This window comes from Anopheles funestus, chromosome 3RL (genome assembly GCF_943734845.2).
Source record: "Anopheles funestus chromosome 3RL, idAnoFuneDA-416_04, whole genome shotgun sequence".
Lineage (NCBI taxonomy): Eukaryota > Metazoa > Arthropoda > Insecta > Diptera > Culicidae > Anopheles > Anopheles funestus.
In genome coordinates, this window is record NC_064599.1 from 55,028,943 (window position 1) to 55,056,917 (window position 27,975).

The 27,975-nt window shown below is 37.4% G+C and overlaps 1 protein-coding gene across 1 annotated transcript; it reads left to right on the plus strand.

The window, feature by feature from the left end:
• The first annotated feature begins 986 nt into the window (after positions 1–986).
• LOC125767970 (uncharacterized) lies at positions 987–27,815 on the plus strand. The gene is made up of 5 exons (XM_049435032.1): positions 987–2,124; positions 23,691–24,182; positions 24,298–24,588; positions 24,678–25,073; positions 26,302–27,815. The coding sequence occupies exons 1-5, from the start codon at positions 2,001–2,003 to the stop codon at positions 26,403–26,405; spliced, it is 1,407 nt and encodes a 468-aa protein (XP_049290989.1). The 5' UTR covers positions 987–2,000; the 3' UTR covers positions 26,406–27,815.
• Positions 27,816–27,975: the final 160 nt, after the last annotated feature.

Below are 27,975 nucleotides of genomic sequence, written 5' to 3' on the forward strand. Positions count from 1 at the left end.
AGCTTCGCAATGTATTGAAGCTGCACGTTTCGTCCCATATGTGTACTGAATTAGGCTTTCCCCAAATATTTTTCTGTTCTCAAGCTGAGGTAAGACGATTATAGTTTTTGAACTACACGCTTCTTAATGAGATAAGGAAGAATAAATATTAACTATACTGTAAATCAGCACGAGTATCGACAAATACTCCGTAAAATAGAGCTCTGATTCTCGTAAACATATTTCTAGAATACAGTAGAACTTCTTGCAGTAGCATCTTGCAGTAATTTTCAACAAACGGTGGAGACGCATGGTACTTATTACAAAAAGGTTAAAGAAAGTTTCATTAAAGATGTTTCGTATTTGACATTATAATTGTTAGGCAAATTACGACAAAACGATAAATTCACTGTTTTTCCTTTAATGTTATTAAAGTAATTATTGTTATTATTATTAATTATTTTTCATTCATAAGGAACGGCTTGGCCGTATTGCTAATGTTAATAATTAAAAGCGAAACACTCATATTACTAATATAACTATAGTTGGAAATAATTTCACTAAACAAACAAAACATTTCAAACGAAATAGTTTGAGCTTGCTTCATTGGCTGAAAAGATCAAAGCATCATGGAAAAATTATTAATAGCTAATGGAGACGCCTAGTACCTGTCACATGAATTGTGCATGACAGGACTAATAATCTCAAGATGACATTCATATAAACTTTATAATGCCTATTTCTAGAGATTGTTTTAAACATTTATATATTCAAATATTCTTTTCTTTGTTACTCTTTTGTTATCTATTGTTATTTGTTTGTAACAATTTAAACCGGATTTTACGATTAATTGCAAGCCTTTTTGGTACCATAATTTCAAATGATACAATGTTCTTTAATTAGCGCTTAATTATTTTAAATCATTATAAAGTGAATCATTTCTTAAAGAGACTCTTAAACAGGTGTTGTACTCTGTACTAATGTATTAATAAATTAATCATTTCATGTATGCCACTAAGAACTAATTACAAATAAAGAACTTGTTTATCTATCCCTAAAACTTGGGATTGTAATTTTGCATGATTAAAGAAAAATAATTTGGTACTGCCATAAAAAAAATCGAGGTAAGACAAAATGCCATAAAAACATAGGCATCAACTATCCATGTGCATACACACACATAAAAAACCGGGTTAAGGACATTCATTCATACAGGAAAGCCCGAATGAAACCCGAACGTGGCAGCATATCGGATTGGTTCATTCGTGAAACGTTTGGTCGTTCGGCTGTACGAACAGCTGATTAGTGTCGGGTTCGAGTGTAGCTGAACAAAATGCAACGTGTTTTCAGCCAGTTCTTGTCGTGAGCTCGTTCCGAAAGGACGACAGTGCAGCTGTTGTGTGCGTATCAAGCAGAAAGCGTTAGTGAAAAAAACGTGAAAAGATAAATCGAAAGCAATGTTCAATAGCGAAATAGCGAAGTAGATTAGTGTGATGCTGTATGGTAATTGTGTATTAGCACTTAATAAATAAAGTGCACAGAAGGTGACATACATTTGTCAAAGAAGCCAGAAAGTCATTGACGTCATCATCGGGGGGTTTTTTTTGCACCGGTTTGTGAATCCTGTTAGGAGTGTAAATTTTTAACCTAAATCTTTCCCAGCCTCCCTATAAGTCAAACTTAAAATGTGTTCCTAAATGTGTCGCTCTTGCTTCGCAGCAGGTCTCAATGGTGATGATGAGACTAATGTGTGAAAAATAGATTATGGAATGTTGTGGAAAATTCGGGTAAAGTGCGTTTAAATATTTTATGACACACAGCGGGTGTGTTTGAATGGAAAGTGCCACCGGGTAAATGGATGAAGAAGGTTAATCGTTTTCTAAGCATCGTGTGGATGGGGTATGCTTTCCAAAGAACAAGATTATGCTGGTGGATTATGTTGGGTACGGGGGTGTAAGTGTGCATGTGGGATAAATAAGAAGCACGAGAAAGATTTGCAAAAGCTGTGATTGTGTTAGTGAATGTACAAAAATAAACAAACACCCAAATCCATTGCCATGGAGATTCGACAACGTATTACCAACGCTAGGCAAAGCATGATAGGCGCAACAATTACAGTGATGCTGGTACTGATAATAGTAAAAGGTAAGGAACATTTCGGGGTATTATATTTATTAGCATTGGTTCAGTTAAGACAAAAAAAAAGGTTAAAACATATTACTGAAACAATGATAAGCTTAAGTAAATTTATTTCATTTTCTTCCCTTTTTTGTAAATGGCTAGATTTTTTTTTTTCGTTATTCACACAGCTGTGTACCATTTAATCGCGTGATATATTGAATATTTGACTGGACGAAATCTGCTGCGGCCATCAATCTGGATTGAAAGGCGCGCACATACAAATACCAACTGTGTATAGAGCTCAGCTGTAGGAACGCTGGTTTTTGTTGACGATAAGCACGTTAGTTATTTGTTTTAGCACAAAAATTATAATTTATTTCCAAATTTCAGTATGAAGTATTTTCACCTCACTTAAAAATCTGCTAACAATAATTGTGTTCGGTTTTTGTGACTTATTTATGAAGTTATTAATTTTAATAATTAAATTAAGATTTTTATACTCAAAAATAATTTCTAAAAATTGTGCCAAAACATTATCAGTCATACAATCTACAACTCCCATAACAACCAGAAAACATAAAAACGATTCAAAAGAACCTTCTGATTGAATTAACCGGCTCATCAATCTTAGCTCGCAATATCGCACTTGATTAAATGAGCGTTCTGTTTACAATATCGCTTACGCCAGTTTCCCCAAACAAAATCTAAAACAGAAAATTGATTTCATTTCACTTTCATGGAAATTAGAATTGCAAAAATAAATTTAACTTTTCCAAAGTTTCACCCGCTCCGGTTATCGTGGGTATCATCAAAATATCGAAAGATCCGATGTTGTGTAAAAGGAGTACCTGTGGTTCGATCGCAAACCCATTGCCTCGGGTTCGCTGGAGGTATTGGGTGATGGATCGATTTTTAAAAACAGACGTGCGAAGACGCGATATATTCGTTGCACGTCGTTCAGTGGTTTCGTGCGCAACGAGGGCTTGATCTTTGGTTGCTTCAACTAAGACGCCTAGTGGGAAGAGCTATTTCCATCCTATTTGCAGCTATTTCGGATTCGGTGTTTCGACGCGATGATGTAGGAAGAAGGTGATTCGATTCCAGGCTGGCATAGGCATCGATTGATGGCTCATTTGTTACTCGTAGCCAAAATTAATTTAATTCAAAGCGGGTTGACAGGAACTCGTTTACGCCCGGGTGTGGAATAAGGAAATAAATTAAATAGAAACTTTGCGGGTTCGGTTTGAACATTAAACTTGAAAGCCAATTAGTTACTGTTCATGACAATTACGCATTGCTCAGTTAGATCTGTTGAGTAAAGTGAACGTCGAAAGTACTATCTATTCTTGTGAATAATTTAACGAAATAAAAAAAAATCCAAATCCATCTGGTTTTGTTTTGCTTACGTTAGATAAGTGCTGTTGCGTTAGTGACAGTACTATTGATCCCCAGATACGTTGAGCAGGAAAATTTCGACTGTACGACTAACAAATTTCATCCACCACGCAGACAACATGTGGCTGTAGTTATTAAACACTCGTTTTCGTCCGTTTGTTTGTGCATGACCTCATTCGTTGGCATCACTTTTGTTGTCATCGGTTTGTTCTACTTCCCGGCAGTGTCACGGAACAAGCAAATACACAACACAAAGGGACGAAGAAAAAAAAACAACAAACAAATATATCATCAAAAGATAGATTTGTTTTTCGACTGTTCTATGAGCGGTTAGCGGAAAATAAGTAAAAACACAACAACAAAAAAATAGCAAGAATTCACATTCCCTTGGGATTGGTCCAACGAGTCGTATGTTATTTGAAAAGCATTTTCTTTTCTGTCTCGGGCCAACCGTTTTAGACAAGGTGTGAGGTTTTTTTTCTTCCTACCCTTGTTGTTGCCGGTAGTTCCCAGCACTGTGTCTGTTACCGGTTACCGGTGGGAAATGGTACGAAAGGTACAGGGGTTTCCGGTTCACCAGACAGTGAATCATTTTCCGGAATGGAAAACTGTCTATTGCACGGGTGGTAAAACGCACCCACACAGGATATAGAAACAAATTGTTCGTTTGTTGCTTTATCTTTTCTTACCCTACCGCGCCCACAGTGCGGTGCTCCGTTACATTTGAAATTAATTCCCGGTTCCTACTAGGGCTTCTGGAGCAGATGATATTGGTAGCTTTTGTTTTAGCTACGATATTTTATCGTTGTACATGGTTAGTAAATCATAGCGTTTTGTTTTTTTTACTTTCCCTTCGCTTGGTCAGCACACATGGTACTCGTTTTAATGGAAAATGGATGTTGGTTTTTGATGTTTTCATTTTCATACCGTAATTGAGTTTTGGAAATATCTTTGCGAATGTAGCTTGCCCGTTCCATTATGCGTTTGTCACATTTTAAAGGTGAAAGGTTTGCGTCAAACGTTAGCTTTGTTTATTTGTAAAATGGAAGAGAAAAGAACACAATGTTCTAGATTTGGGGTTTTAACGTATAGCACAACATTTATGTACATTAATTGGAAGTACTAACTCCTTGAGTGATAATAAATGTAAGCAAGAAAGGGTTTGTTTGTGGCCATGTTGGAAACCTGGTCCATTTATTTTAAAGAACGAGGTTGGGTTCTAAAATTATACAGCTTTCTAATTGACTGTGACCGAATAGTCAATTTTTGTTACAGGACCAATTCGAATAGAATTTTGTAAGTGTCCCGTCCGTTGAAATCGCCGTCGTTTCTACAGATACCACAAATCGTCCTCCATCATTCTTTATTTAAAGTACTTTAAATTATTCAAGACAAAATGTTGCGATCTTTACTTTACTACTCTTTACTAAACTTAAGGTTTGGTTTTTAAGCCATATAAAACATATTAAATTCGTAACAATTAAGCAATATGACTTGGTTTGCCGTTGTTTTTTTTAATGTTTATAAAAAACAACATAAATAGTAGTTTTGACAATGCATGGAAAACATGAAGCTATGACGTACAGGGATTACAAAGAATATTTAAGGATTGTTACATCAATCACAGCATTGTTGTTTTCAGCAATGTGGATGACATAATTTGCAAACAAACGTAGGATGAGAGTCATCTTACTTGGACTAATGTTACTTAGGACAGGTAAGAGGAGGGAAAGAAAGTTTAGGGAATTGTCCGGAACTATGACTGCCATTTTTTCCAACAGTATGCTCCAAAGATAATATATCCTAGGACACTTGGCAAATTTGTGCTCCAGGGTCTCTAGCTGGGAGCATACTGAGCAAGCTGAAGACGCTCGATCCATCATTTACGGAATGACCGAAGTAACGGAAGGTGACTCCATGGTTACTTTTGCATCCGGAAGTCTCTCAACCATAATCTGCCGAAGGGTTTTGGTGGTGATGTTGGTCTGGATTGTTCAATAAAAAACATTCAAGAGGAAAAAAATAAAGGTGATATTATTAATTGTTATTGATATTACGTGTAATATTTCCTTATATCTTCACGATAGAACATAAGAATCCAAATAAGAATTCTTTAGTATTTGTTGTGAAGAAAACGACATAAGATTTTGTTGATCTGCTATAACGAAAGAAGTCACAAATTGGACTCTATTTCCTGGTCGTCCGAGGTCGCAGAGGTCCGAAAACGCGCCTTTCGCATTTATTTACACTGTTTTTCTGCGGCCATTATGTCGACTCCTGTTCGACGATGTTCCGACTTAAGCTCATGTGGTGATGAGCGCTTTTTTCTAATTTGCTATCAAGCTTGATTCTGCATTTATCTGTCATCATGCAGACAACGACACCTTGTTATTTACAACAGTACCTATCTGATGACTTTTAGCGCTTATTCTGAACCATATTTGAAGCTTCTATTGTTGGAAGAATTCATTAATTAATTTTCTATATTTTATTTTTAAGATCAATTAAACAATTTTTAATTCATTATTTTGTTGGCATACTTCATTATAGGCATTATGAACAATATAGAACAACACCAAAAGATTATTATACGTAACTTAGCAAACATAAGCTAAAGTTGAAGAAAACAAATAGCAAACCGCAAAGAAAAATCCTAATTTATGCCACCTCATTCGCAAATTGTCGGCAAACGACGATAGTTGTCTTAGCATTCGCTTAGAGCCATTCTGTCTCCGGGTTTTAGTCTGTTCGGTGGCGCCATGCTGACTGTCTGGCACAACTTGCCATCAACATTTCTTAACCATCCGACCGTTGTTAGTATGCGAAATGAAGATGGGGGAAGAGAACGAATCTAGAAATCTGTTCCAGCTGAAAAGATGCTACGGTACACCATTGCTTGACGCATGATGGCATGACAATACCAACGCCTTGGCGCCATGAATGTTTATTGGCGCCGGGTTTTTATTCTGTCGGGAGGCAATAAAGAAAGGAAGTTAAACTATGTGTGTTTTTTGCTTTCTATGTTTTGTGTGTTTCATCCTAGCACTACATTTAATCACCCATAGAAAGCCTGTTCTGATGGCACGTGCTGGAATCAGTGCGGAGTACACAAGAAATTATGTTGAGTTATGAAACATTTTTGCAACAAACAATTCGTGCTGCCGTGACCTGGATTCGGTCCAACGAGACGCAGCATCTCAAGCAAAGATGGGTTTTTCCCTTTTTGTAGACCATTGCCGGCTGTTTGAATGACTTTGAATGTTGGCCGAATGTGTGGCGCCTTGAGAAAGTTTTGGCCAGCATCAGACAGTTTGGCACCAATCAAACAGTGACTCATTAGAAGGGGTGATCTGTTTGTTTAATACAGATTATATCTTTCGTTTGTTTCATCGTACATAAACAACGGAATGTAAATGGTTCATAAATAAATTTAGTAACAATAATTTAAATTTATTTTATGACACTGCATAATGTGGCATAAATGTGGCGACTTTGTTATTTAATATTTTTGTAGGATTTTAAAGTTTTAAATTTTGATTAAGAGTTTTAAAATGGTTAGAATATTTTTTTTCTCTTTTTTTAAATAGGAAGTTTACCATTTTCCTCTAATTATGCAGCAGCTTCACCTTAACAAACCAATAACGAAACAGTCTTCAATACTGGTAGCAAACTAACAAGCGCTTTTGTGACGTCTTTTTACCTTACAAACCGTGCCTTACCGGCATCGCCATTGCTTTTTTATCGGAATAAACTTTTTTACCCCTTTCCTCTGTAGCCCTTGAACCTCTGTGGCGAATAGTTGCAGGAAAATTTTATTTATCAAAACTTAAAAACTTTCATATCGCTTTCCGTGTCGTCCTTCTCTTCACGGCAGCATCCGTGTGCATCGTCGGTGTGCAAAATGTTGATCAAGATTGTTGTCGTTTTACCAGATGTCGCGGCTGAACAGAGGTGTTTTTTGTGTGGCTCTGGACCCGTTTTTATTGAAACAAATCTTACCATGCATCTCGTTTGAGACGGTAAAGAGTAGCGAACGAAACGAAATATCAAATTTTGGGTGTGTTTTTTTTACCTTCCTTCGGAGCTGCAGCTGGGTTGCAATTTTGCGAACGTAGAAAGTTTGTGCTCGAAATTTATTCATACCAGTGCTGGTGAATCTTAGTTTTTTGCATGTTGTACACATGTGGTTTTGTATAATATCTTGCTTTGACGTGAAGAAAACTTGTGGTACACTGTACTAATTTTTGTTTGCATTGCTTTCATTGCTGCGTGTACAGAGTTTGAATAGTTTAGATTGCAATTATTTTTAATCTACGTATTTCGGTCTACATCCGTTGTTGGATTTAAAATGTAGAACGGTTTTCTATGTGTGATTTTGACTTAATTTAAACAAACCACCAAACGGTCTAAGAATATGATATTTTTAGTAACTTGAAACTAGTTGAAATTAATATTTCTAACAAAATTTCACATATTAAATAGATTCAAAGAAATTTTGGCATCCTAACAGAAATAAAAAAAAAAATTAAATATAAACCATGAAAAAGTGTTTGTTTATATATTTGTCTAACTAGTCTGCAGCAGCATATTATAAAAAAAACATAAAAATATTTATTCAAACAAATCCATTGCATATAAGGTAATAATTATGAAATGACGAATAAATTTGTTATATTCTACTTATTTGTTAATGTAAAAAATAAAAATAAAAATAATGAAATTTTATATTGTACAGTTTTCTTAAAAAGTCTTATAATAATTTATCGTCTTATCGTCTTAAGTATCTTACAAAATTTTTCAGTTTTTTCGACTCTTGATCATCTAGGTATCGAAAAATAAACTCATTTATTTGTTGTGTATTCTTAACAAGCTCTCTTTTTCTGCGAAAAGTATGTTACAATCAGATTAACTATGTTTCAATTGCCAAACATATGCTCAATTTTTTAAATTTATATTAGTGATAGTAGGAAAATATTCAACGTAAGGTAAGGTTTTTTTTCTATGAAAACAAATTATCGTCTTCTACAGGACAAGTACAGTATAATAGTACAGCGATATTGTCATCTTTATATATGTGGCTGGCTCGATGGCTTAAATGGTAATGACGCCTGTCTTACACGGTTCAATCGGGTATCAAATCTCACCCCGACCATACTGCTGTACGCAGGACAGACAATCGTCCTTTGAGTAAAGGAAAAAATCCATTAAATAAAGAAAAGCTTGAAACGGTAGGCAAACGTTGACCTCTTGACCTTGTAGTGGCACAAAAAAAAATCATTTTTACCATCGGACCAAACTCTTTTTTCCAATTTGTCTTAAAAGTTAAACAGAAAATTTTGACGCTGTTTCTATAAATACTTGTTAAATATATCTTGACAGACTATGAAGCGTATGTTTGTTTTGCAACTTGTTATATTTAGTTAATTTCATTCAAATATCTTTCATGGGCTATTTTCCCTCATTAAGTAAAATAAATGTTTACACAATTTGCTCTGTTTATGAATAGACAATACAAATAGACAAGTAATACCCTAGTTTTCTGGTTCCATATACTGCTTCTGCTTCTATCGCTGTTCATTTTCGTGTTTTTGCGAGCCTCTTTGTGAAAATATACCTTAGCTATGTTTTCAAGACTGGCACAACAAGCTGGAAACGGTTAAGCATATACATTTGCTTTCCGCAGTCTTATCATCTTCGTGGTGTGCCGTTGGTTAATGAATTACACCTAGCGCTTTACCAGCCGGATGTTTCAGTACTTTCGCAGAGAACTAATTAATTTTACCAGGCTGTCAAAATGGTACCCACAACTTATCTCAGCAGCATATACTTTTTTTGCGTCGGGTCTGCTTTTAAAACAACGCTATTGAAGTTGGAAGAAATTGGTAAAGAAATCGGAGCACCGATTTGTGTTCTGTGCCTTTTTGCTTGCTTGCTGTTTAACCTAAGGACGGGGGCTTACAAATGTATTGCTTACAAAGTAAGGTGCAAGAAACAAAGCTTACGGTTTGTTACGTAGCCTGAGGTACTAAGGTTATGCGAAAGAAAACATTTCACTGTGAAAAACACGTAACATGGAATGTATCTGACTTGTTTTAGTACGACGTGGGTTAATAAAAAGGATAGCTGAAAGTAGAAACAACGTGCAACAAGATGCAAGGTATGTTTTAATTTGATGTTTCCTTTTATGTTTTGTATGAAAACAAAACATGGAGGTTACTGATTTCAAAGCCTTTTCAATTTGTTTAAATTCTTCATATTGCTTGCACATATCTTTGAGCCGCTCGTTGGAAGTAAAGATGGACGTTATAAAGTTTAAAAATTTCGGTAAGAAAAAGATTTTGTTTTTAATAAAAACTGATAATCTTTTTGCATTGTCTCCAATTTTCCAACAAAAAATATTGCAGTGAAGATATTAATCTAATTATTCAGGTTTTTAACACAGGCATTTATTTACTTAATTACCATCTTTTGACATTTTGTCGCAGAAAAAGCATTTCACTTACATTTTAAAACTGACATTCACTAGTTCATTGATCGTACCAAATTGCTTCAGGTTTTTTGGGGGGGGTTTTTAAGATATGCTTGAAAAAATAACACACACCGGAAAGCTGTTTTATTAGCACACTAAACTACATTGTCCATTTCTAAAAGATCCGCTTAACATTTTCATCTCTAACATATGATTGAAAAGGATTTCTGTCTGTTGTGGTGAATTATCAATCAGCTCAAGTATTATTTCTCCCTTTGAAGATTATCATTCAAAGTGAGCCGGCTGATCCTAAGTGGACCATTACCGTACGCCGCCAGTAGGTGAGGAGTGTTTTTATTGCCCTTCCGAAATGGATAGAGTGTGAAGCAACGATACAAGCGCATTAACAGACAACCCTTCCATCCACAGCTCCATTGAGGCTACAACTGTTTTTTTCTTCTTCTTCGTCACGATGAAATGAGCATTTTTTTTGGCTCGATTTTTTTGTTTTGTTTTGTTTCGTATTTTCCTCCATCAAATGCCACCTGCCATGAACGATTTGCATATCATCGTTTGCCAAGCCCATCGGGTCGCTGTTTTCGAAGGTACGAAGGGTTTCATACGTGTAACCAAAGCTTTGCTTCTTATCATTCCCTGGCGGGAATTGTTGTTTGGCATCCTCGAGTCCTCAAAAAGCACACCCTAACACAACCACTTAACTCGATTGCTCTTTTCCCGTCAGTCAAGAGTCGCGCGGCACCGTTTCGTTGCGATTGGTCGAAATGCTTCCGAGCGTGATATGTAGAACGACGGCGACGATGATGATGATGATTTAGTCGGATGTTTTGTTGGTTTTCCCCGAATGTCCATTTTCGCAAATTGCATTTGAACTGTGGATGCAAAACCTGAGAACGACGCCTGCCTGTGTCTGCTTGCCGGTTTGCTCATCTTGTAATCGGTTCGTAGTGTTTTGTCGGCGATTTCGCTTGCTTTCGTTACAAACCGGGGACGGTTTTGCTCAACGCGAAGATTGTGTAGAAATTTCCATACGCAGAAAGCATGGGAGACAGTCGATTATCTGGCGTCGAAAACAAGACTTCTGGGATATGTAAGTCATCAACAGAGATTGGTACGTATGATATGAGCTGCTGTCGGCTTACGTGCGGTTGTATCATGTTGTCTTGTCTGTTACATTGGGCGCTTTAGGGAATTATTGTAACAAGAATTGATAAATTAATACTAAAACATTTGAATAAGCCATCGAAAGTTTTCTTCACTTTCTCGTGAGTTTGAGTGTTCTTCTTGAAGAAATATTGGTACAACTTGTCCCAAGAAAACTGGAGGGCCGTTTTGAAAGTGTTGAAGTTGAGATTCCTTCACACTCGTCTATTCAAGCTTTAACGATATAATATTTCCACAGAATAGAAGAAAAAATTATAGAGCGAAAAGTATTGAGAAATATTTACTTGACTTTCTCTATCTGTAGCAGGATCGGTCTAGATGGGATTCGACACACCGTCCTGTGATGTAGAGACTAGCGATGAGAATAACAACTCTTTTTAGTGAATCAACTCAGTGTGAATGAGTCGTTATTAGGAGTCAGATCGTTTAACGACTCATTTCGGAGTCATAAAAAAACCTACATACACATACACATGTACATGAGTACACATGAGTTGAAACGGAATACATCTAAACAATAAATTAGCCAATTGAATATACTGCTCGCTCTGCCTTACTATCAAACCTGTATAAGCGAACAAGCAGATTTTCATTTTTTTTAGATTTTTTAAATATTTTTTTTCATTTTTTTTCTTTAAAGCATTATTTGAGTGAAAAGAAACTTATTTCAACCAATTGGCATTAAAATATATCACATTTATAAATTTTGCTACATTGCTCAAAAATGAGGAAAATTTTACATTTTCTCAAACAGGGTATGGAACTTGGTTCCTCGAATAACTTCTGGCACAGACATCTACGGGTATGGCCGTCCAAGAAGAAAATGTAGCCATTGGTGCCATCTATCGACCACAGGTTAAAGATTGGCGATCCGTTGAATAGCGACCGAGTTATAGGCAAAAATTGGTGCAAAAATGAGCCTTATGAAATTTTCAAATTTTTATATTTTTTTAAATTTTTTATTATTTTTTATTATTTTTTTTTGTTTAAAACATTATTTGAGTGAAAAGAAACTTATTGCAACCAATTTGCATTAAAACTAAACAATTTAAATTTTTTTGCAAAATTTCCCAAAAAAATCGTAAGGGGTAAGCCTTATGAAATTTTCGAGTTGAAAATTTTTTTTAATTTTTTTTCTGATTTTTTATTCTTTTTTAATTTAAAGCAATATTTGAGTGAAAAGAAACTTATTGCAACAAATTTGCATTAGAATAAATCAATTTATAAATTTTGCTAAATTTCCCAAAAAAAAAGCTTAGTTTATAGCCTTATGAAATTTTTAAATTTTTTGATTTTTTTTCTATACAGAGCGAGCAGTATATTAATTTGGCTAGTTTTCGTATTTTACACATGTATTCCGTTTTAACTCATATGTTTCAAACGTTTCATTTCAACTCACTCGCACATTTTCGTTTCAACTCACTTATTTACTCTTTTTACGACTCGTCTCACCACGGCTACATACTTACGCTCATGAGTGAGTAAGTGAAAAAAGAGTCACTAAAACTCCTCGTGGTGAGTGAACGAAACTCGTTCAATACAACGTTTCAAGTCACTATCTCACTCTTACTCACTTTGCACATCTCTAGTAAAGACCATTGCTTCTACCATCTCTACCGGGATGCCTAGGATTTGCTTAAACTGCTACGAGAATTATAATGTGAAGAACAATTTTTTCTATTTTATTCATTGTTTTTAATTCTCATTCATAATTAAATGCATAAGTAATAATAGTATTATAATAAAAAAATTTTTTTTTGTAATTACGTGTTTAACCCTGAACTAAAAACTAAGGTCATGCATTATTATAAGTACATATAATAATTATACAAGACTGATGAAAGAAAAATAATACTCAAACAAAGAAAAAATATCACTCTTACGATTGCAAGTACCAAACCCCCCCTAAAACGGTGTTCCTTGCCATTCCGGTGGTCCGGCATCTTTCCGGTTGACTAATTCACCTTCGTTTATCGTTCCACACGCTTTCGCTCACAAAGTGATCGTGATTTACGAGCTGCTAAACGGGTCTAGGGTTGGAGATGCCACAATTAGCAGGTCTCCAGCAACCTGTCGGCGGAATCGGTGTGAATGGAAAAGCCACCAAAATGATAGTGAAAGTAGCACTTGAGCGTAAGGATTATTGAGACCGATGAAAGCCCCAAAAGCTAGGCAATCGTACTTTTACCGCTTTAGTTTTCTCCACGAACGATCCATTTTCACGGCTCTGCTGCTCTATGTGCGGTATTATCAGTCGTTGAAGAATTTCCTTCTATTAGCCACTTATTTCCATCCCTCACTGAAGAAGGCACCTACCTTTCCTTCCACGTTTCCCCAGACAGGTGGTGGGTAACGATATAACGACGATAAAATCTGACTTTATTGTCGGTTCGTGAGCAAAGGCATCGGTGCGAAGCGGAAGAAACTTATCATCATACCAACAAGAGCAGGAACGTGTTATCTTTATCTGGTCTACCCGATAGCTTACAGCAAATGGATGATCCCGGAAGAAGGTGTAGAAAACTAATATTCAGCATCATATAAATTGCGCAATACATGCCGTCTAATAGATACGACGGCAGGTCGTAATTTTTATCTTTAATTTACAAGAAAAAATGTGACTGCGTGAAACGTTCGTGAAATTCGCGATAGGACAGATTTTATGTTGACCATAAGGAGTGTGGCAGGCTCAATTAGAAAATACTTTTTAAGGAAGTTCTTTTATATTAATGAAACCTTAATAATTATAACTTATTACTCCAATTTAAGTTGTTTAAACTTTTATTTTGGAATTTTAGATTTTTTATTTTAAAATACGGAAGTTCTCAAAATTTTGATTCATATTTCTGAGCGTAGTTTTGAATGAAAGCTAATCATACATTGATTAAAATAAAAAAATAATCGTTGAAAAACACGTAAACAATTGTGAAAAGTACATACATTAAATGAATACATAATGGGGCGGCCCGGTGGTGCATGTGAAAAACGGCGCCCGTCCACACGGCAGGGACCGGGTTCAAATCCCATCCGGACCGTCTCCCCGTAGCATGGACTGACTATCCTGCTACGTGGTAAAATAAGTCTTGATACGGCCAGGCCGTTCTAACCGAGCAAAAAAAAAAAATGAATACATAAAACCGCTTACTTACGAATATCCTCAGGGCAGTGAATTAGTTGACACTTTGAAAGTCGAAAGCCATAAATGTTTGATAAGTAAATGCACAGTACACATGTTGATTAACCGCTCAGCACAGATTGGATCTTGACATTATGTATCAAGACCATTCGATGAATCGCAACGACGGAAAAGTTTACTTCCAACTGTTTGCTTTGATAAGGAACAAACGCTAAACTTTCTCACTTGTGCTAAAAGGATTATCAAGAATTATGCTGTAAGTTTCGTCGGAAAAGGGCACTCGTGATGGTTTAACTTGTTGGCAAGATTCACCAAAACTTACGAAACACTAATCCTTTTACCTTTACAACGGACTGCTTCATCACGAAGTGAAGGGTTGTCTCCGACCCAAGCTTCCATTAGCGGGCATAATTTTACCATGGAAAAATTCAAGTAACTTGCAGAAAATTCAACCAAAGTTTAGCGAACAATGCATTATGCTTGAGCAGAAAGCGCGGTGTAGACACAACTAAGAGCAGAGATTAGTTTTTAAGTGATTAATTTACCGGATTTATAGCGTAAGCTTCCGGGCTGCAGAAATCCATTTAACGCGCCACGCGGAAGACGTTGATCGTTTTAATTATAAAATGGGTTTAAAACTCTTTGCGTTTCAATATTTTACAATCGGTAATAAGTGCTTAATTAACGTTAATTTAAATATGAGTGATTTGCTTTTAGTTTACATTTTGTAGAAGTGATGCAATGATTAGCGATAAACTTTTTAGAACGAACAAAGTATCCTACATCGATCATGAAGATCAACTGAGGTGCACTAACATTTTCTCCTTCGTTGGTTTATTTCTTGTTTTAATCTTTACGGCAAAAATGGGAAATACTCTGCATCAGCCTTGAACCTGGAAAAGAATGTGAAATGAAAATACACACAAAAAAGCATCAGTGCCTTTCATGTTGCACGGAAACATTCCAAAACTGGAGCTCATATTTGTTCAAGTTGCTGCCTTGGAATTGGTTAGTTATTTCCTCGAAAGCATGTAGTAAACGTGGGCCACTACATTTCGAAGGATTGAAATGTTCATGACACTCAAACGAAGCGTTTGTGAGGATTTGCATTTTTCTGCATCACAATTTGCATGTTGCTGGCCCGGTATGTTCAAGCGGAAGATTATCGTACACACTTGTACCCACGCATCATCAGGTTTTCATGACGATATGCATCTTTCTTCGGCGAACCCAAGATCAAGATTGAAAACGGCTTGTAGCATAAAAATGCCGAGTGTAAGCTCATGAAAAATGGAATGCAAATGGTGCACAGGAAGGGTTTGAAAATGAGGGCAAAACGTTTCAGGTACGCTCTCGAGCTGTAGCACACTATCAATGATCCATCGTTAGTGATCTCATTTCCACGATAAGAGTCCTTGCCTTGCTTGAAGGAACATTTTAAATTGCTACAATGTCATGGAGCTCAGGTGTGTGTGCTAATGGTGCTGATAAGGAATGCTTCCGGTATGGTAAACATTTTAGTTTCTGTTACACATTAATTCTATATTTAATTTTAGAAAAAAAATCTTTGTTATCAAGCTTGATGAACAAATTGTTCGTAACTTTTGCAAAATCAATTCTTATTTAGAAAACTTTTTATTCGAAAACCAGGAACACATACCAAAAAAAGAGAGACTAAAGTAGATAAAGAATTATAAAACATTCTCATGCGACATTGCTCAAATTGCTTGAGAAAGTATATGAATAGCAAGGATTCTAGTGATTGGTATTCCATAAATCAAAAATGTAAATTCAATTCACACCCCAGCAGGTACTCCTCACTTCATCCTTGCTATAAGTGATAAATAATGAACTACCCAGAGAAAGAGTAGTGTTCAACTGATTTGCTGAAGCTTTTAATTTTTAGTTCCGTTCGTTTTAACCCTGAATGCAGGATAGTGTGAAACTTAGTATTCGCACATAAATATTTTCACTTTAAGAGCATAGTGCTTCATTTCTAGAAATAAAAAATATTGCGATTTGTAAAGGTGTTCTTTTTTTTATTTATGCGTATTTATTTATTTATATGCTAATGTACTCATCCAGCTACTATGAATGGCTCACCACGTATGAATGGTATATTTCAGGGAATTGAAGGATGAAATCGATTGATTGAAATTATGTGCATCGTAGAATGCAGACGTTGAATTCGCCAGACATTTCGTATCGTATGGACATAGGTGTATAGATTTTTTTAATTTGTTGACCATTATTTGTTCCATTTAGAAGTCCAGCGACGAAAAGAAATGAATTTTTTTATGGTGTTCCAATGTTTCAAAACGTAGCAAATAACAGCCCAATCTGTAAGGTGGCAATGAATTACGATCGAAGGTAATTTTCTTATAGCCTAACACGTAATTTTTCTTTGATTTTTTTAATTTAGAAGAACATGAAATTACATACTGACGTGAATTCAATAGTTGATGAAACTATCGCAACCTTTTATGCATACATATAGGATAGTCGAAGTCTCTGATGATTATGGATAACATTCTTAATGTTCTGTTAACTAAGGAAATGACAGTTACATCGTGGTTCACGAAAGTATGCTTCGAGTCGAGTTCTTAATTAGCGAACATCAACATTTCTCTGGATGACATGGTCAGTTAGTGTGTAATTAACTTTTATGGATGTACGAATGCCTGAGAAAGATACGACAAGGGGCTGTCCATAAATTAAGTAACGCTAAAATTGGGATTTTTTGATCTCCTCTTCTCGTATTTTAACAATTGTAACAAAACGTAACGTTGGAAGAGAGGGGGTTTCTTCCTTCACATCGGAGCCGGTCTTCACAAGGTAGGACCGGAAATTAACAACTCTAGTAAGCCATTCGATGGCCAGCGTAAAATAGTAGGTCGCTAAGCCAAGAAGGAGAAGATGACGAGTAAATCAAAATATATAAGCTTTACAATCCAAAAATAGCTAACTCGACTACAAAATGTATGACCTATCCGATTAAGTGGTCACACGACATGGTGAAAGACGCAACACAAAGTTAACCCACCGCCTCTCCATTGTAATAAATCGCAACGCCAGACGCAATCCCCTCTGTCCCTCTGAGCGTTACGTTATTTATGAATGCCACCCAATACGTTTTTGGGCGCGTAGGGCTCACCTGTTATTAATGCACAATTTGCTAAACACGTTGAGAATATTATGTAGATTAGGATTTTACGTATATTTGTAAAATTGTTTACGTCTTCTGTATACACTAGTTAGTTACGGTCAGAATACAGAACACATGGTAGAACACAGAAAAAAAATCGCTTTTCCTTCCTTGTGGAACGCCTTTAGTGCTGATATGATAAATTCGGTACAATCAAAACCAATTTACGCTCTATCTCTCTCTTTCTCTCGCTCTCTCTTTTAACGATCTCTAAGGTCACTTCCCCGGCCATTTCTGTCGTAGTAGACTTATTTTTACCGCGTAGCCGGATATTCAATCCTTGCTACAGGAGGACGGTCCGGATGGGATTTGATCCCCGGTCCTGCCGTGTGGACCGGCGTCCTTTATCACATACACAACCGGGCCGCCCCCAAACGCATTTACGCACTTTCAGGCCTTATTAATCGATGAAGAACCGTATTTAGGTCTATCAATTCGATAAAGAGGAGTTGTTACAGGTTTACTACGTAAGACTAGTGTTCACAAACATCAGCAGCAAACCTTCTTAGATCTTCCCAATTGATATCACATGTTACATATTTTGACCTTAATGTTAAGAAAATGACTCATTACCTGCATAAGTTCTTTTTAATATGTCAAATTTATTTTCTTCGCTTGGACGCAAAGACTTATCCGACCGACTGCATCAACGTGTGTCATATTAATGTCGTGATCAGCTCACTAAAACTTAATTGTTATTGTTTTTTCATGACTAAATGGCCAATTCTTTGGGACATTTCTTCTACACCATGGCGGTTACATTGGAAAGTTTTGAAAATGTCGTTTTAGATTTTAGTTTTCATAATTTTTTTTAATGGTTTGTTTATTGCATATTATAACGTGCCTCATTTTTGAATAGAAAATGAATAGTTCATTATATAGGTATTTTTATTACTCATTATTTTATTATTAAAAATAATAATTCTTTTTATTTTATGATGCAGATGGACATAGTATTACATGCAAAATCATATTTTTTTATATTTTTTCCTAGTTTTTCCATTCCCAGAGGTTGGGTACAGATTTTTAATCAGATTGTATGTGAAGAAATCTTACTCATGAAAATAAATTATCTTTGGTGAGGGATAATTGCTTCAACCTTCCATCAATTCCCTACAGTGTCTGTGTTTAAAATGAACGAAACGCAAAATCTTCACTTCTAAGACGGAAACGCACCGCACGTGTTTAATTTCACGCACTGCCAAACTTCAATAGATTCAATTAATTCTAAACCCAGCTGAAAAGAAGGTTTTTTATGTTATAATTGTTGCATCATATCGATTGTATGGAGAGTAGAATTCCGTAGTGCAGAGTGTTTTTGCGACTGATGAGAAGTGCATTCATGCCTTCAAAAATGTAAGCAGTATAATGGGAAACAAGATTGAAGGTGATAATTTTAACGCATTTGCGTAATGCACTCTACAGAAGATAAGAGTTTTTTTCCCCACTCGTATGTGGTCTATTACAATAGAACTGGATGTGAGGAATTCAATTAAAACTGTACCGACCAAAGTACCGATTTAGATACGTGCAAACACATACCATAAGGGGTGTTCTATTTCACCAGAGAAGTATTAATTTAATTGAATAAACCTTCTCAACTACCAAACAATGTATTCCTTAAATTAATACAATTCATTAACATCTCATCAAGCTAGTACGTACTAAGGTATGGTTCCGCAAAAACTACTTTACAACACTTACAGCACGTAATACATGGCACTGAACCAATGTCAATGATTTTCACTCCTTTTTTTGCCCGAGGACACTCGATGCTTTTGTGGCTATTTTCGCATCTGTTTGCAACGATAGCAAAGTTTCGCCATTAACAAAATCAGCAAACTTTTCGCATCGTGTACTCACACATACAGTGGCACGGTCATAGTGCTGAATTTCGTATCCTTCCCGATGCGTTTGACAACATTGGACAGCGTGTCCCAATTCCACTATGAATGGGTGCAATTTTTCGAAACATTAGCTCCGGAGGACGGTACGTTGCGGTACGACCCGTGAACCTTTCCGTCCCGATTGCATTCGTGTGGATTCAATAGTGCAGGAAATTGAGTTTTCGATGCCTTTTTCGATTGGTGGCCCATTCTTGCTTGCGTTCAAACGTCTAATGCAAAAAAAAAATGAAGTTATATTCAGACATGGTTTCAAAAGTTTTTAAAAACCGGTGCAAAACGTTTTTTGTCCACTTTGGCGTTTCTGTAACTAACGAATTGTACTACGAACAGGAATAGAAAATTTTTAACCTAAGGATGATTTAATTTTTCCTTCCATTTTCAATGTTTTGAATATGTCCTAAATAAACAAATTGAATGACTTAATAATCAATCTTGTGCAAAAGGGCGGAATCTGCAATCGAAAACTTTAAACAAAACATGTTATGCCATGTTGGTCCATTTTCCAAATTCCCAAACGAGTGTTTCCAGCGAACAAAAAAAACAAAAGAACCATGCAAACCATTGGGGAAAACTTTGAAAATATTATAATTTCATTACTGTTATTTCTCCCCTCAATGGTTAAAGGTCGTCCATACGCGTTATGGACGTGGTCACACTCCGCCTCCCAAATAATGCTAACGAACCGTAACAATTCGTCACGCGCAGCCCGATTTAGGTAGAGTTTGTTAAAACTTAAATAAGATTTATTTCCCAGCAGTGATCACGAAATGATGGGGAAATGATTATTTTTTTATGTCATCTTTCCCATCGTCCCAAACGTGATCGAACTTACCGCCTTCAGGACGCGATAAAAGCAATAACTTTACATTTCCCATTGGTAAGCGCCAGTGATCGAACGTTTGGAAGGCTTCAGTGAAGAAGAAATAAAAGGAGGAGGAAAAAAACTTTATGTCATTACTGGTAGGTCCATAAATTAGGCGCGGAACTCGCGGTAGTTTTGTTTTGCTTATTACAAACGATACATAAACTTTGAATTTTGTTTTCATGTTTTTTTTTGTGCTTCTTTTTATACTGATTTTTCGTTCGCAATTATCGAACAAATTGAACTAACAGGAAAAGAGGAAATTTCCATTTTGTTTCCCCTGCGCCATCGTAAGAAAGTGAAATGTGGCCAACTACATTTGCTGCTAATGATGTCATCATCAATGGGAAAAAGAGAAACCAAACGACCAAGGTAAAAATTTGGTCCAGAAAGTGCCATTTTGCTTTGTTACCTTATTTACTGCCACCAGCTGGTGATCTGCTAATGATGGTGTAAAAATGTGGCGGCAATGTGAGCTGCTCAACTACGGAACGGGCCTGAATCGTTTCATTTGTCCATTCTCTTTGTGGCTGATCTCGTTAGTAGCAGATATTTTCATCTTGTGGCTAATTTGGGTTCAATATCAATTGCAAGTTATTGACCACAGTGTGGGTTGTACATTATTTCTGGTATGGAGAGTACTACAATTGCGGTAAGCACATAAGATGCAGAAATCAGACTTCTTTTCCTTTAGTATGTAAGAAAATAAACGAACTTTATAACAATGTTTGTTTTATATTCGATGATAACGGTTTTTGGCCGGCTACTTTAACATTATTATTAATATTTAAATTTTAGTTAAATTGTATATCTATTGTTCATTATTTGTTCCGTAATTATTTTGTGCTAACAAGTTTTAGAATATATTTAAATATTCTTATTATATAATATTTAAAATTCTAGAACATTTTTTTTGTTATAAAATTTGTAAAAAAAATTAGATTAAATTTTCCTTATTATAAATGCAAATTCCATATCATTCCATAATAGAAAGGAATACGATTTTTGAAGTAGATTATCATACGGAATGTATGAAACAGATATGTTCATACTTTGGTGGTACTTTTGATACAATTTCAAGAGGTCCGGCACCGTTTTTAAGTAAATGTAGTTTTTAACATATACATTCATTTCATACATAGCTGAAATAACATTCTTCAGTTTTTTAAAATTCCTAATTTTTTGTTGTTGTAAATAAGATTCTGTCAATGATTATTTTGAAATTTTACAAAACATGCAAAAAACCCAAGCTACCGATAAAACAGACCAAAACAAACTTGACTTCACTTTACATTCTTAAGTAGCGCTCGTTGGCAGAATTCATCAAATCGATTCCGATGCTATTATTAAATCAATGCCGTTATTTCGCACGCAATTACTTGTTGCCAACGGTTTCAAGCTGTTGTGTCCGAATTGTAATCCCTTGTTTTTCGACTCGCCGAGCAATATCCATTCAATTCAATTCCGGCAATCGCGTACATGAAACCATTGCGCTGTCCACAAATGAATGAGCCAGTCAAATGGGCTTGTTTTGCTCGTGTTTTTCCTCGTTTGACGATGAATTGACGAAGCCTATTTGTAGCCGTCTGTTACCGGCATGTAAGGTAAGGTAACATCGCTTGACGTTGGCATGTAGCTTCATTCGGGTGGTATTTTTTTATGTCCCTAGTACTTTACCGGATGTACCACTGACTGTCGGGTGTTGTTTTCGTTGAACACTTCACAATTCTCCTCCGCCGGTTCGTTCAACACCGTTTGGACAACAGAAGTAAAGGCAAGACCAAACAGGAAAACGGTGCTTTTCCACGCTTTCCCGCACCGGAACAGTGTTTCCGTTTGTCCGGAACTTTTGTTTGTCACTTTCGGAGTGGTTTTGTGGCTTTATTCATTTTACAAGCGTGATACAAATTCTTATGATACACACCTTCAAAGGGAAGACTGTTGGTCTGTGTACAGTGCCAACCATTGGGTACGTTTCCTAAAGACGATGGTGACGGTGAGCTAAAATTGAAAGTAAAAGAAAGGTGATTAAAAAAATTACGAGCGTAACGAAAGTGAAAATTTGTCGAGTTTATTTTTTTTTGTTACACACACACACACACCTTCTTCCGTTCTGCTAACCTTACCGCCAAGCAGATACAAATGGGACTGGTGCAGTTGAGAAAAAGTCGTTAAGTGAGTGGCGCTATGTGACGCTGGTTCTGGTAAAGGTACTACCGTTACTACTGCTGTGCAACGTAATCGTTAACAAGTATGTTCTTTTTTCACTTTTAATTTGGTGTGGCTTACAAAAATAAGGAGCGTAAAAAAAACAGTTGAAAGGAAGGAAGTATAATAAAACTCACCTGTTACCAGGTTACGACCGGAGTCGATTGAATTATGTGTGTCCCAGGGTTCTGCAGCAGCAGCAGCCGACCCCGCCTGCAAAGGTGTGAGTTTATATTGAATTATTATTTCACCACCATAAGGTTTCTGGCAGTTTCTGGCGCGTGTTAATACGATCTTCATTTGCGCGCCGGGGGGAGACATTTTTCAGGCACCATTCATCATTGGAATCTAAGTGCTTAAGCTTGTAATGGATTACAAGCGTATCTTACGGAAAGCGTAAGTGAAGGAGCAAAAAAAAATGCTCGTAGATACTATAAGAAATTGGCATCGATTGTTTAAAAATGTTTCCAAACTTGGATTAATTGCTTTTGAAAGAAAAAAATATTTTAAACCATCTTTTAAAGCTGTTTTAAAGTGGAAATAAGTTTAAATATCGTTGTTGAAGTTTTTGTTAACCTAGCACTAGTTGAAACAAAACTTTGCCGGAAGTGGTTTGATTGCTAAAACGGTTTAAGAGGGTGAAAAACTACTCAAATAGAAAAAAGCGAACGACGTGTTGTATGTTTTCGGTGGGACGCACAAGATGTGTTCTATTATGAGCTACCAAAACCAAATGAAAAATTTACAGAAGGTAAACAGTCACAGACGGAAAACAGTGACAAAACAAGGCAAAGCTTTCTAAAGAATTGGCTCAGCCACATGGTTCAGCAACTGTTAAGATATATCTAAATATAATGAAGTTTGCACTGAGTCAGACGCATTTCCAAAATTATCAGGAAATAAACTCGATTCGACTTCTGTAAGTAAACTTCAGAGGGAATATTGAAACTATAAATAAAAGACAATTATTTGTGGTAAAATGCATGAAAATGGAAGAACAAATTAAAATGAAAGAATATAAACACAATTGTATGATGATTCTCCATCTTTTTTCATAAAACATACCAAAAAAACAGATACGAAACACCAATAAGCATTTTCAATTTTCATTTCCCACCAGAAACGAAGTTACGGAGCCTATTAAAATGATTTCCACTTCATTGCTTTCAGTAAAATTGATACATTCTTCCTGTTTTGTGTGTTTTTTAATTTTGTTTTTTTCGCAGATGTCGATTCCGTACACATAACACATCTTTCAGTGCCACGGGTGCACGTGTTAGATAATTACCATCGTCAGCGGCACGATCAGCACCAGCATTACGCTCAAAGCCAACTAAAAGCTCGCGATGACCCGGACATACCGTTTGATCCGGCGGAACCGGACCCACTGTCGCTGGAGCTGCGAGTGCCCGATCCGGCCGAACATCTAGTGCTGGACTGTGAGTACGTTATCGAACCGCACGAGACGGGATTCGTGCTGAAGTGGCTACACAACGATGTACCGATTTACCAGTGGATACCACCGCACCGTAGTCCGTCCAGCTTGAATCGCATGCGGGACCACGTCAACCGAACGTTCACCGTGGGCAACGAGGCAATGCACAAGCACCGGGCGTTGGCACTGATGCATCCGAGCCAGGACTTTGCCGGCAAGTACAGCTGCTCCGTACAGACGTTCCAATCGTTCGACATCAAGTCGGCCGATCTGTTCATCATCGGTAAGGTGCCACCGAAGGCTACGAGTGGACCGGGCTTCACTCGGTACAGCACATCATTTAACGTTGGGGGTGCGTGTGTATTTTTTTTTCTCTTTCGTATCACTCCCTCCCACAGTTCCCGAGTATGGGTTTGTGCTGAAGAACTATCAAAACTTAAACGACCTGGTGACGGTCATCTGTAGCGTGTACGGTATTTTCCCAGCGCCCGAGCTGTCACTGTGGATCAACGACTACCGGCTGGAGAACGGAACCATCAACGAGATCCCGGTGACCGAGGGTCTGTACGATAGCTCCATCACCGTACAGTTGGTCCTGTACGAGTCGCTTCAACCGGACGATGTGATCAAATGTATGCTCACCATACCCGGCACGGAGTATCGACGGACGAAGGAGACCGTGTTTGTAGGTGTGTGTCCCCTCCCCCCACACGACCAGCGCTGAAAAGATGAAGAAATTTAATGAGTTAATATTGATTTTCCATTTTTCTTGACGCAGTTGTAAATAACAGACCGTACGGGGAGTCAAACTCCATCCTGGACCCGTTTGGAACGGTGTCCTACAGCAGCACGGCGAAAGTTCCGATATCGCCATCGACCAGCACAACACCAACGACGTCCGAGGCAACGACCACGCCGGAACCATCATCGAGCACGAAAGTAACGGTGAGCCAACGGCCAAGCTCTTCCGCTGTTGCGGGAACTGCCAGCCCGAAGGACACCGTCCGGCCACAGATTCCGTCCGTCATACGTTTGCGGCCGACGGCCAGCTCTACCCGGGTGCTGACCGTGCAGCAGTCCAATTCGGTCGACTCGGACGAGATAATGAATGTGCTGGACTTCAAGGAGCTGCTTAACGAGAACTTGCTCTACAACAGTGGAGCCGACCGGTTAGGTAAGCCTTAAAACTGATCCGTTGATCAAATATTGAACGTACCGCTGAAACGTTGACACTGGACCCACGATTGATTGCTCGATACGTCGCAGTTGTTTTTTTTGTTGTTGCTGGACCTGGCTGGCTTTACGATTCTCCAGGGAATTATTAAACGGCTACTTGTGTGCGGCCGCACAGTTTATAAGCTACCCCCGGGATGGGGATCAATCGTACCACGTCACGGTGGACACGATGATGCCCGTTGGGATATTGTACCGATCTCTTCACTCCAAACGCAAAAGGTAATTGCATACCAATCGACCTAATTGCCCTTCAGGTTTCTGGAGAGCGCCTTCCCTTTTGTTGCGGGGACAACATTTGTTTGGACTCTTGGGAGGACACAGCAGACGCAAAACCAGCAAAACCTGGTTTTTGTTATGGAATGGAAAATGATGCCACAAAAGCTCGTTGACCATACCGACCGGTGGATGGTAATAATTGATTAAAACATGCCATCTATCTCGATACACCCCCCATTATATGATGTGTCCTTAGGGTAGTCCACAAAATGGTAGTGAAAAATTCATCACGTTAGTAATTTGTAGGTGCTTCAATTTGCGTAAAGGAATCGACGCTATGTGCAAGACGTGGTTTCTGCTATGAATGATGGACGTCGACTGTAAAGCTTCGAATGAATTGCCCTGCAGAATGCGGAAGGAATGCGTACCTTAATGAAGTAGCGCCGTTGAAGGGTTCATTTTTAGTCATGTTACAATAAAAGAGGCTTTCAATCTAGCACTCTAGCACTAACATGGCACTCGATATGGTTGGTATAGCTAAATAAAAGACCAAGAAATTAGCACCAACAAATTCGAAGCTTCTAAAGACGCATCCAACGAACCATGGTGTTCACCTCAAAAGTAGTAAGCCAAACTGCAGGCCACCCTCCGAACGGTGAAAAGCAGCTTCTATGCCACATCGTCTCGTGTTACATAATATTAACCATCCCGCATCTGTGGTTCCGTATCATGCAACAATCCGAAGCTACTTGCCAATCCAATAAAGCCATCTCCACTTCATTTCGAAACGATGGGTACGGTGTAACATAATTCGCTTCCAACACCGTTCACGTGGCAGCCATTGCTACCATCTTTACCGGGTATTGTGCCATACCGTACGTCACCACCGTTTCTTTCAAACTAACAACAACCATCTTGTTCTTTCCATTTGCTCTTTCACTGATGCGCAGAACTTCACCGGTTGCGGTTTGTGGTTTTGGTTTTAAGCATACCGTTGCTGCTTACTGGCCACCTAATGGTAATGCTACGACGATGGCAGATGCATGGCTCGTAATCCTGCCCTTTGCCGACCAACCGGAGCAGCAAGTAGGTAAGGCTCTACAAACTTATGACGACGGCCTAGAGCAGAGTGAGGCAGCACAAAAGCCCGGAAACCGAACGCTTCTTTATTACGCTAGCAGTCACTTTATGATGGTACCGTTTCGAACGTTCTAAGAAAAGACAAAAGGAAACATCAGTTCCGAGTGAGGTGGTGTATTATTATTATTAAAAAAAAAAACGAAAGACTAACAGCCCATGAGTAAACCGATTGGACGGCTGAAAGTCCCTTCGAGCCGCTTCTTTTCTTTTCACTCTATTTCTAATATCTATCCCCTTCTATTTATATCCCTCTATTTCTCGTTACGATCAACAAGCGGTCTTAATTGGATGCCTCGAATATGTAGGGACAGGTGCATAGATGCTCCCTTTGACCCATATAAAGAAAGGAGCATGAATGCGTATACACTGGATGTGATCGACTTTTTTGTTTGTTCGTTTGTTAGGGATGTGTTACTGACAATGCAAAACAGTCCAAAAGAAAAAAAGGGTGTAATAGTGCAGGTGTGTGCTTTTGCCAAAAAAAAATAGATAAGCAGCAAAGGAAATCGACAGGAACGTTCACTCTATTTTGCCAAATAACAAAACCCCATGAAGGAGAACGATTCCGACGCATGGGCAGCATACTAGGTGTCGAAATGAATTGTAGTGAATTCTTCCCATTCGATAAATTACAGCAAACAGTACAGATAGATAGTAATCAATTTACACGACAAAAAGTGTAAAAAGTGGAGCAGCAACGGAAAGGCTTTTCATAATGATTTGATTAACTATCGGGTAAGGTTTATATTTGTATAATTTTGTCTACATTTATGTTTTACAAATGATTGGCACTGTAAAGCGATAAGAACTAAAGACAATACGGTGTTGTTTCGGAATCAAAAACACTAAATAATTAACACACATTCTGCTGTAGTATTCGAGTGTGCATGAAAAAGAAAACAAGATTACCGAGTCCTAAAGTATAAGAACAACACAATAAAGAATAAAGAAAAGCGGCACAATTTTTTTTGTAACATGTTTTCTATCCTCCATTTATATATTGTTCGTCAATCAAACTTTATGATGGAAGCTTTCACTAAGCTTTCCTAATTGGACATTCCTTTCTTGACAATGCATCATGTTGAGTATTTTGTAAATAATAAAAAACAAAACAGCTGTGCGGACTTATTAAGACACAAATAAATACGAACGATGCCAAATCGGGACACTGGAAAGCTCACGAAGAGTTTAAAGAAAACGTGTCTATAGAACTAAAACAAAACACTAAAACCGTACGCTTGTCGGTAAGCCAAAACGAAAGATGATAATAATAACGATGCTGATGATGATGTTAAAATATAGCGAATGTGCACCGAAACCGTAACCATATGGATTTGTTAAAATATTTTTTTGAAAGAAAATCGACAAGTTCTCGGGATGGTTGCGAGCTTTGTTGCGCTTGCTGGTGAAAGGTAAGATGAAACCGAATAACGAACTTCACAACAACAACCCTAATCCGAACACGTCCTATGCAAACACGCTAA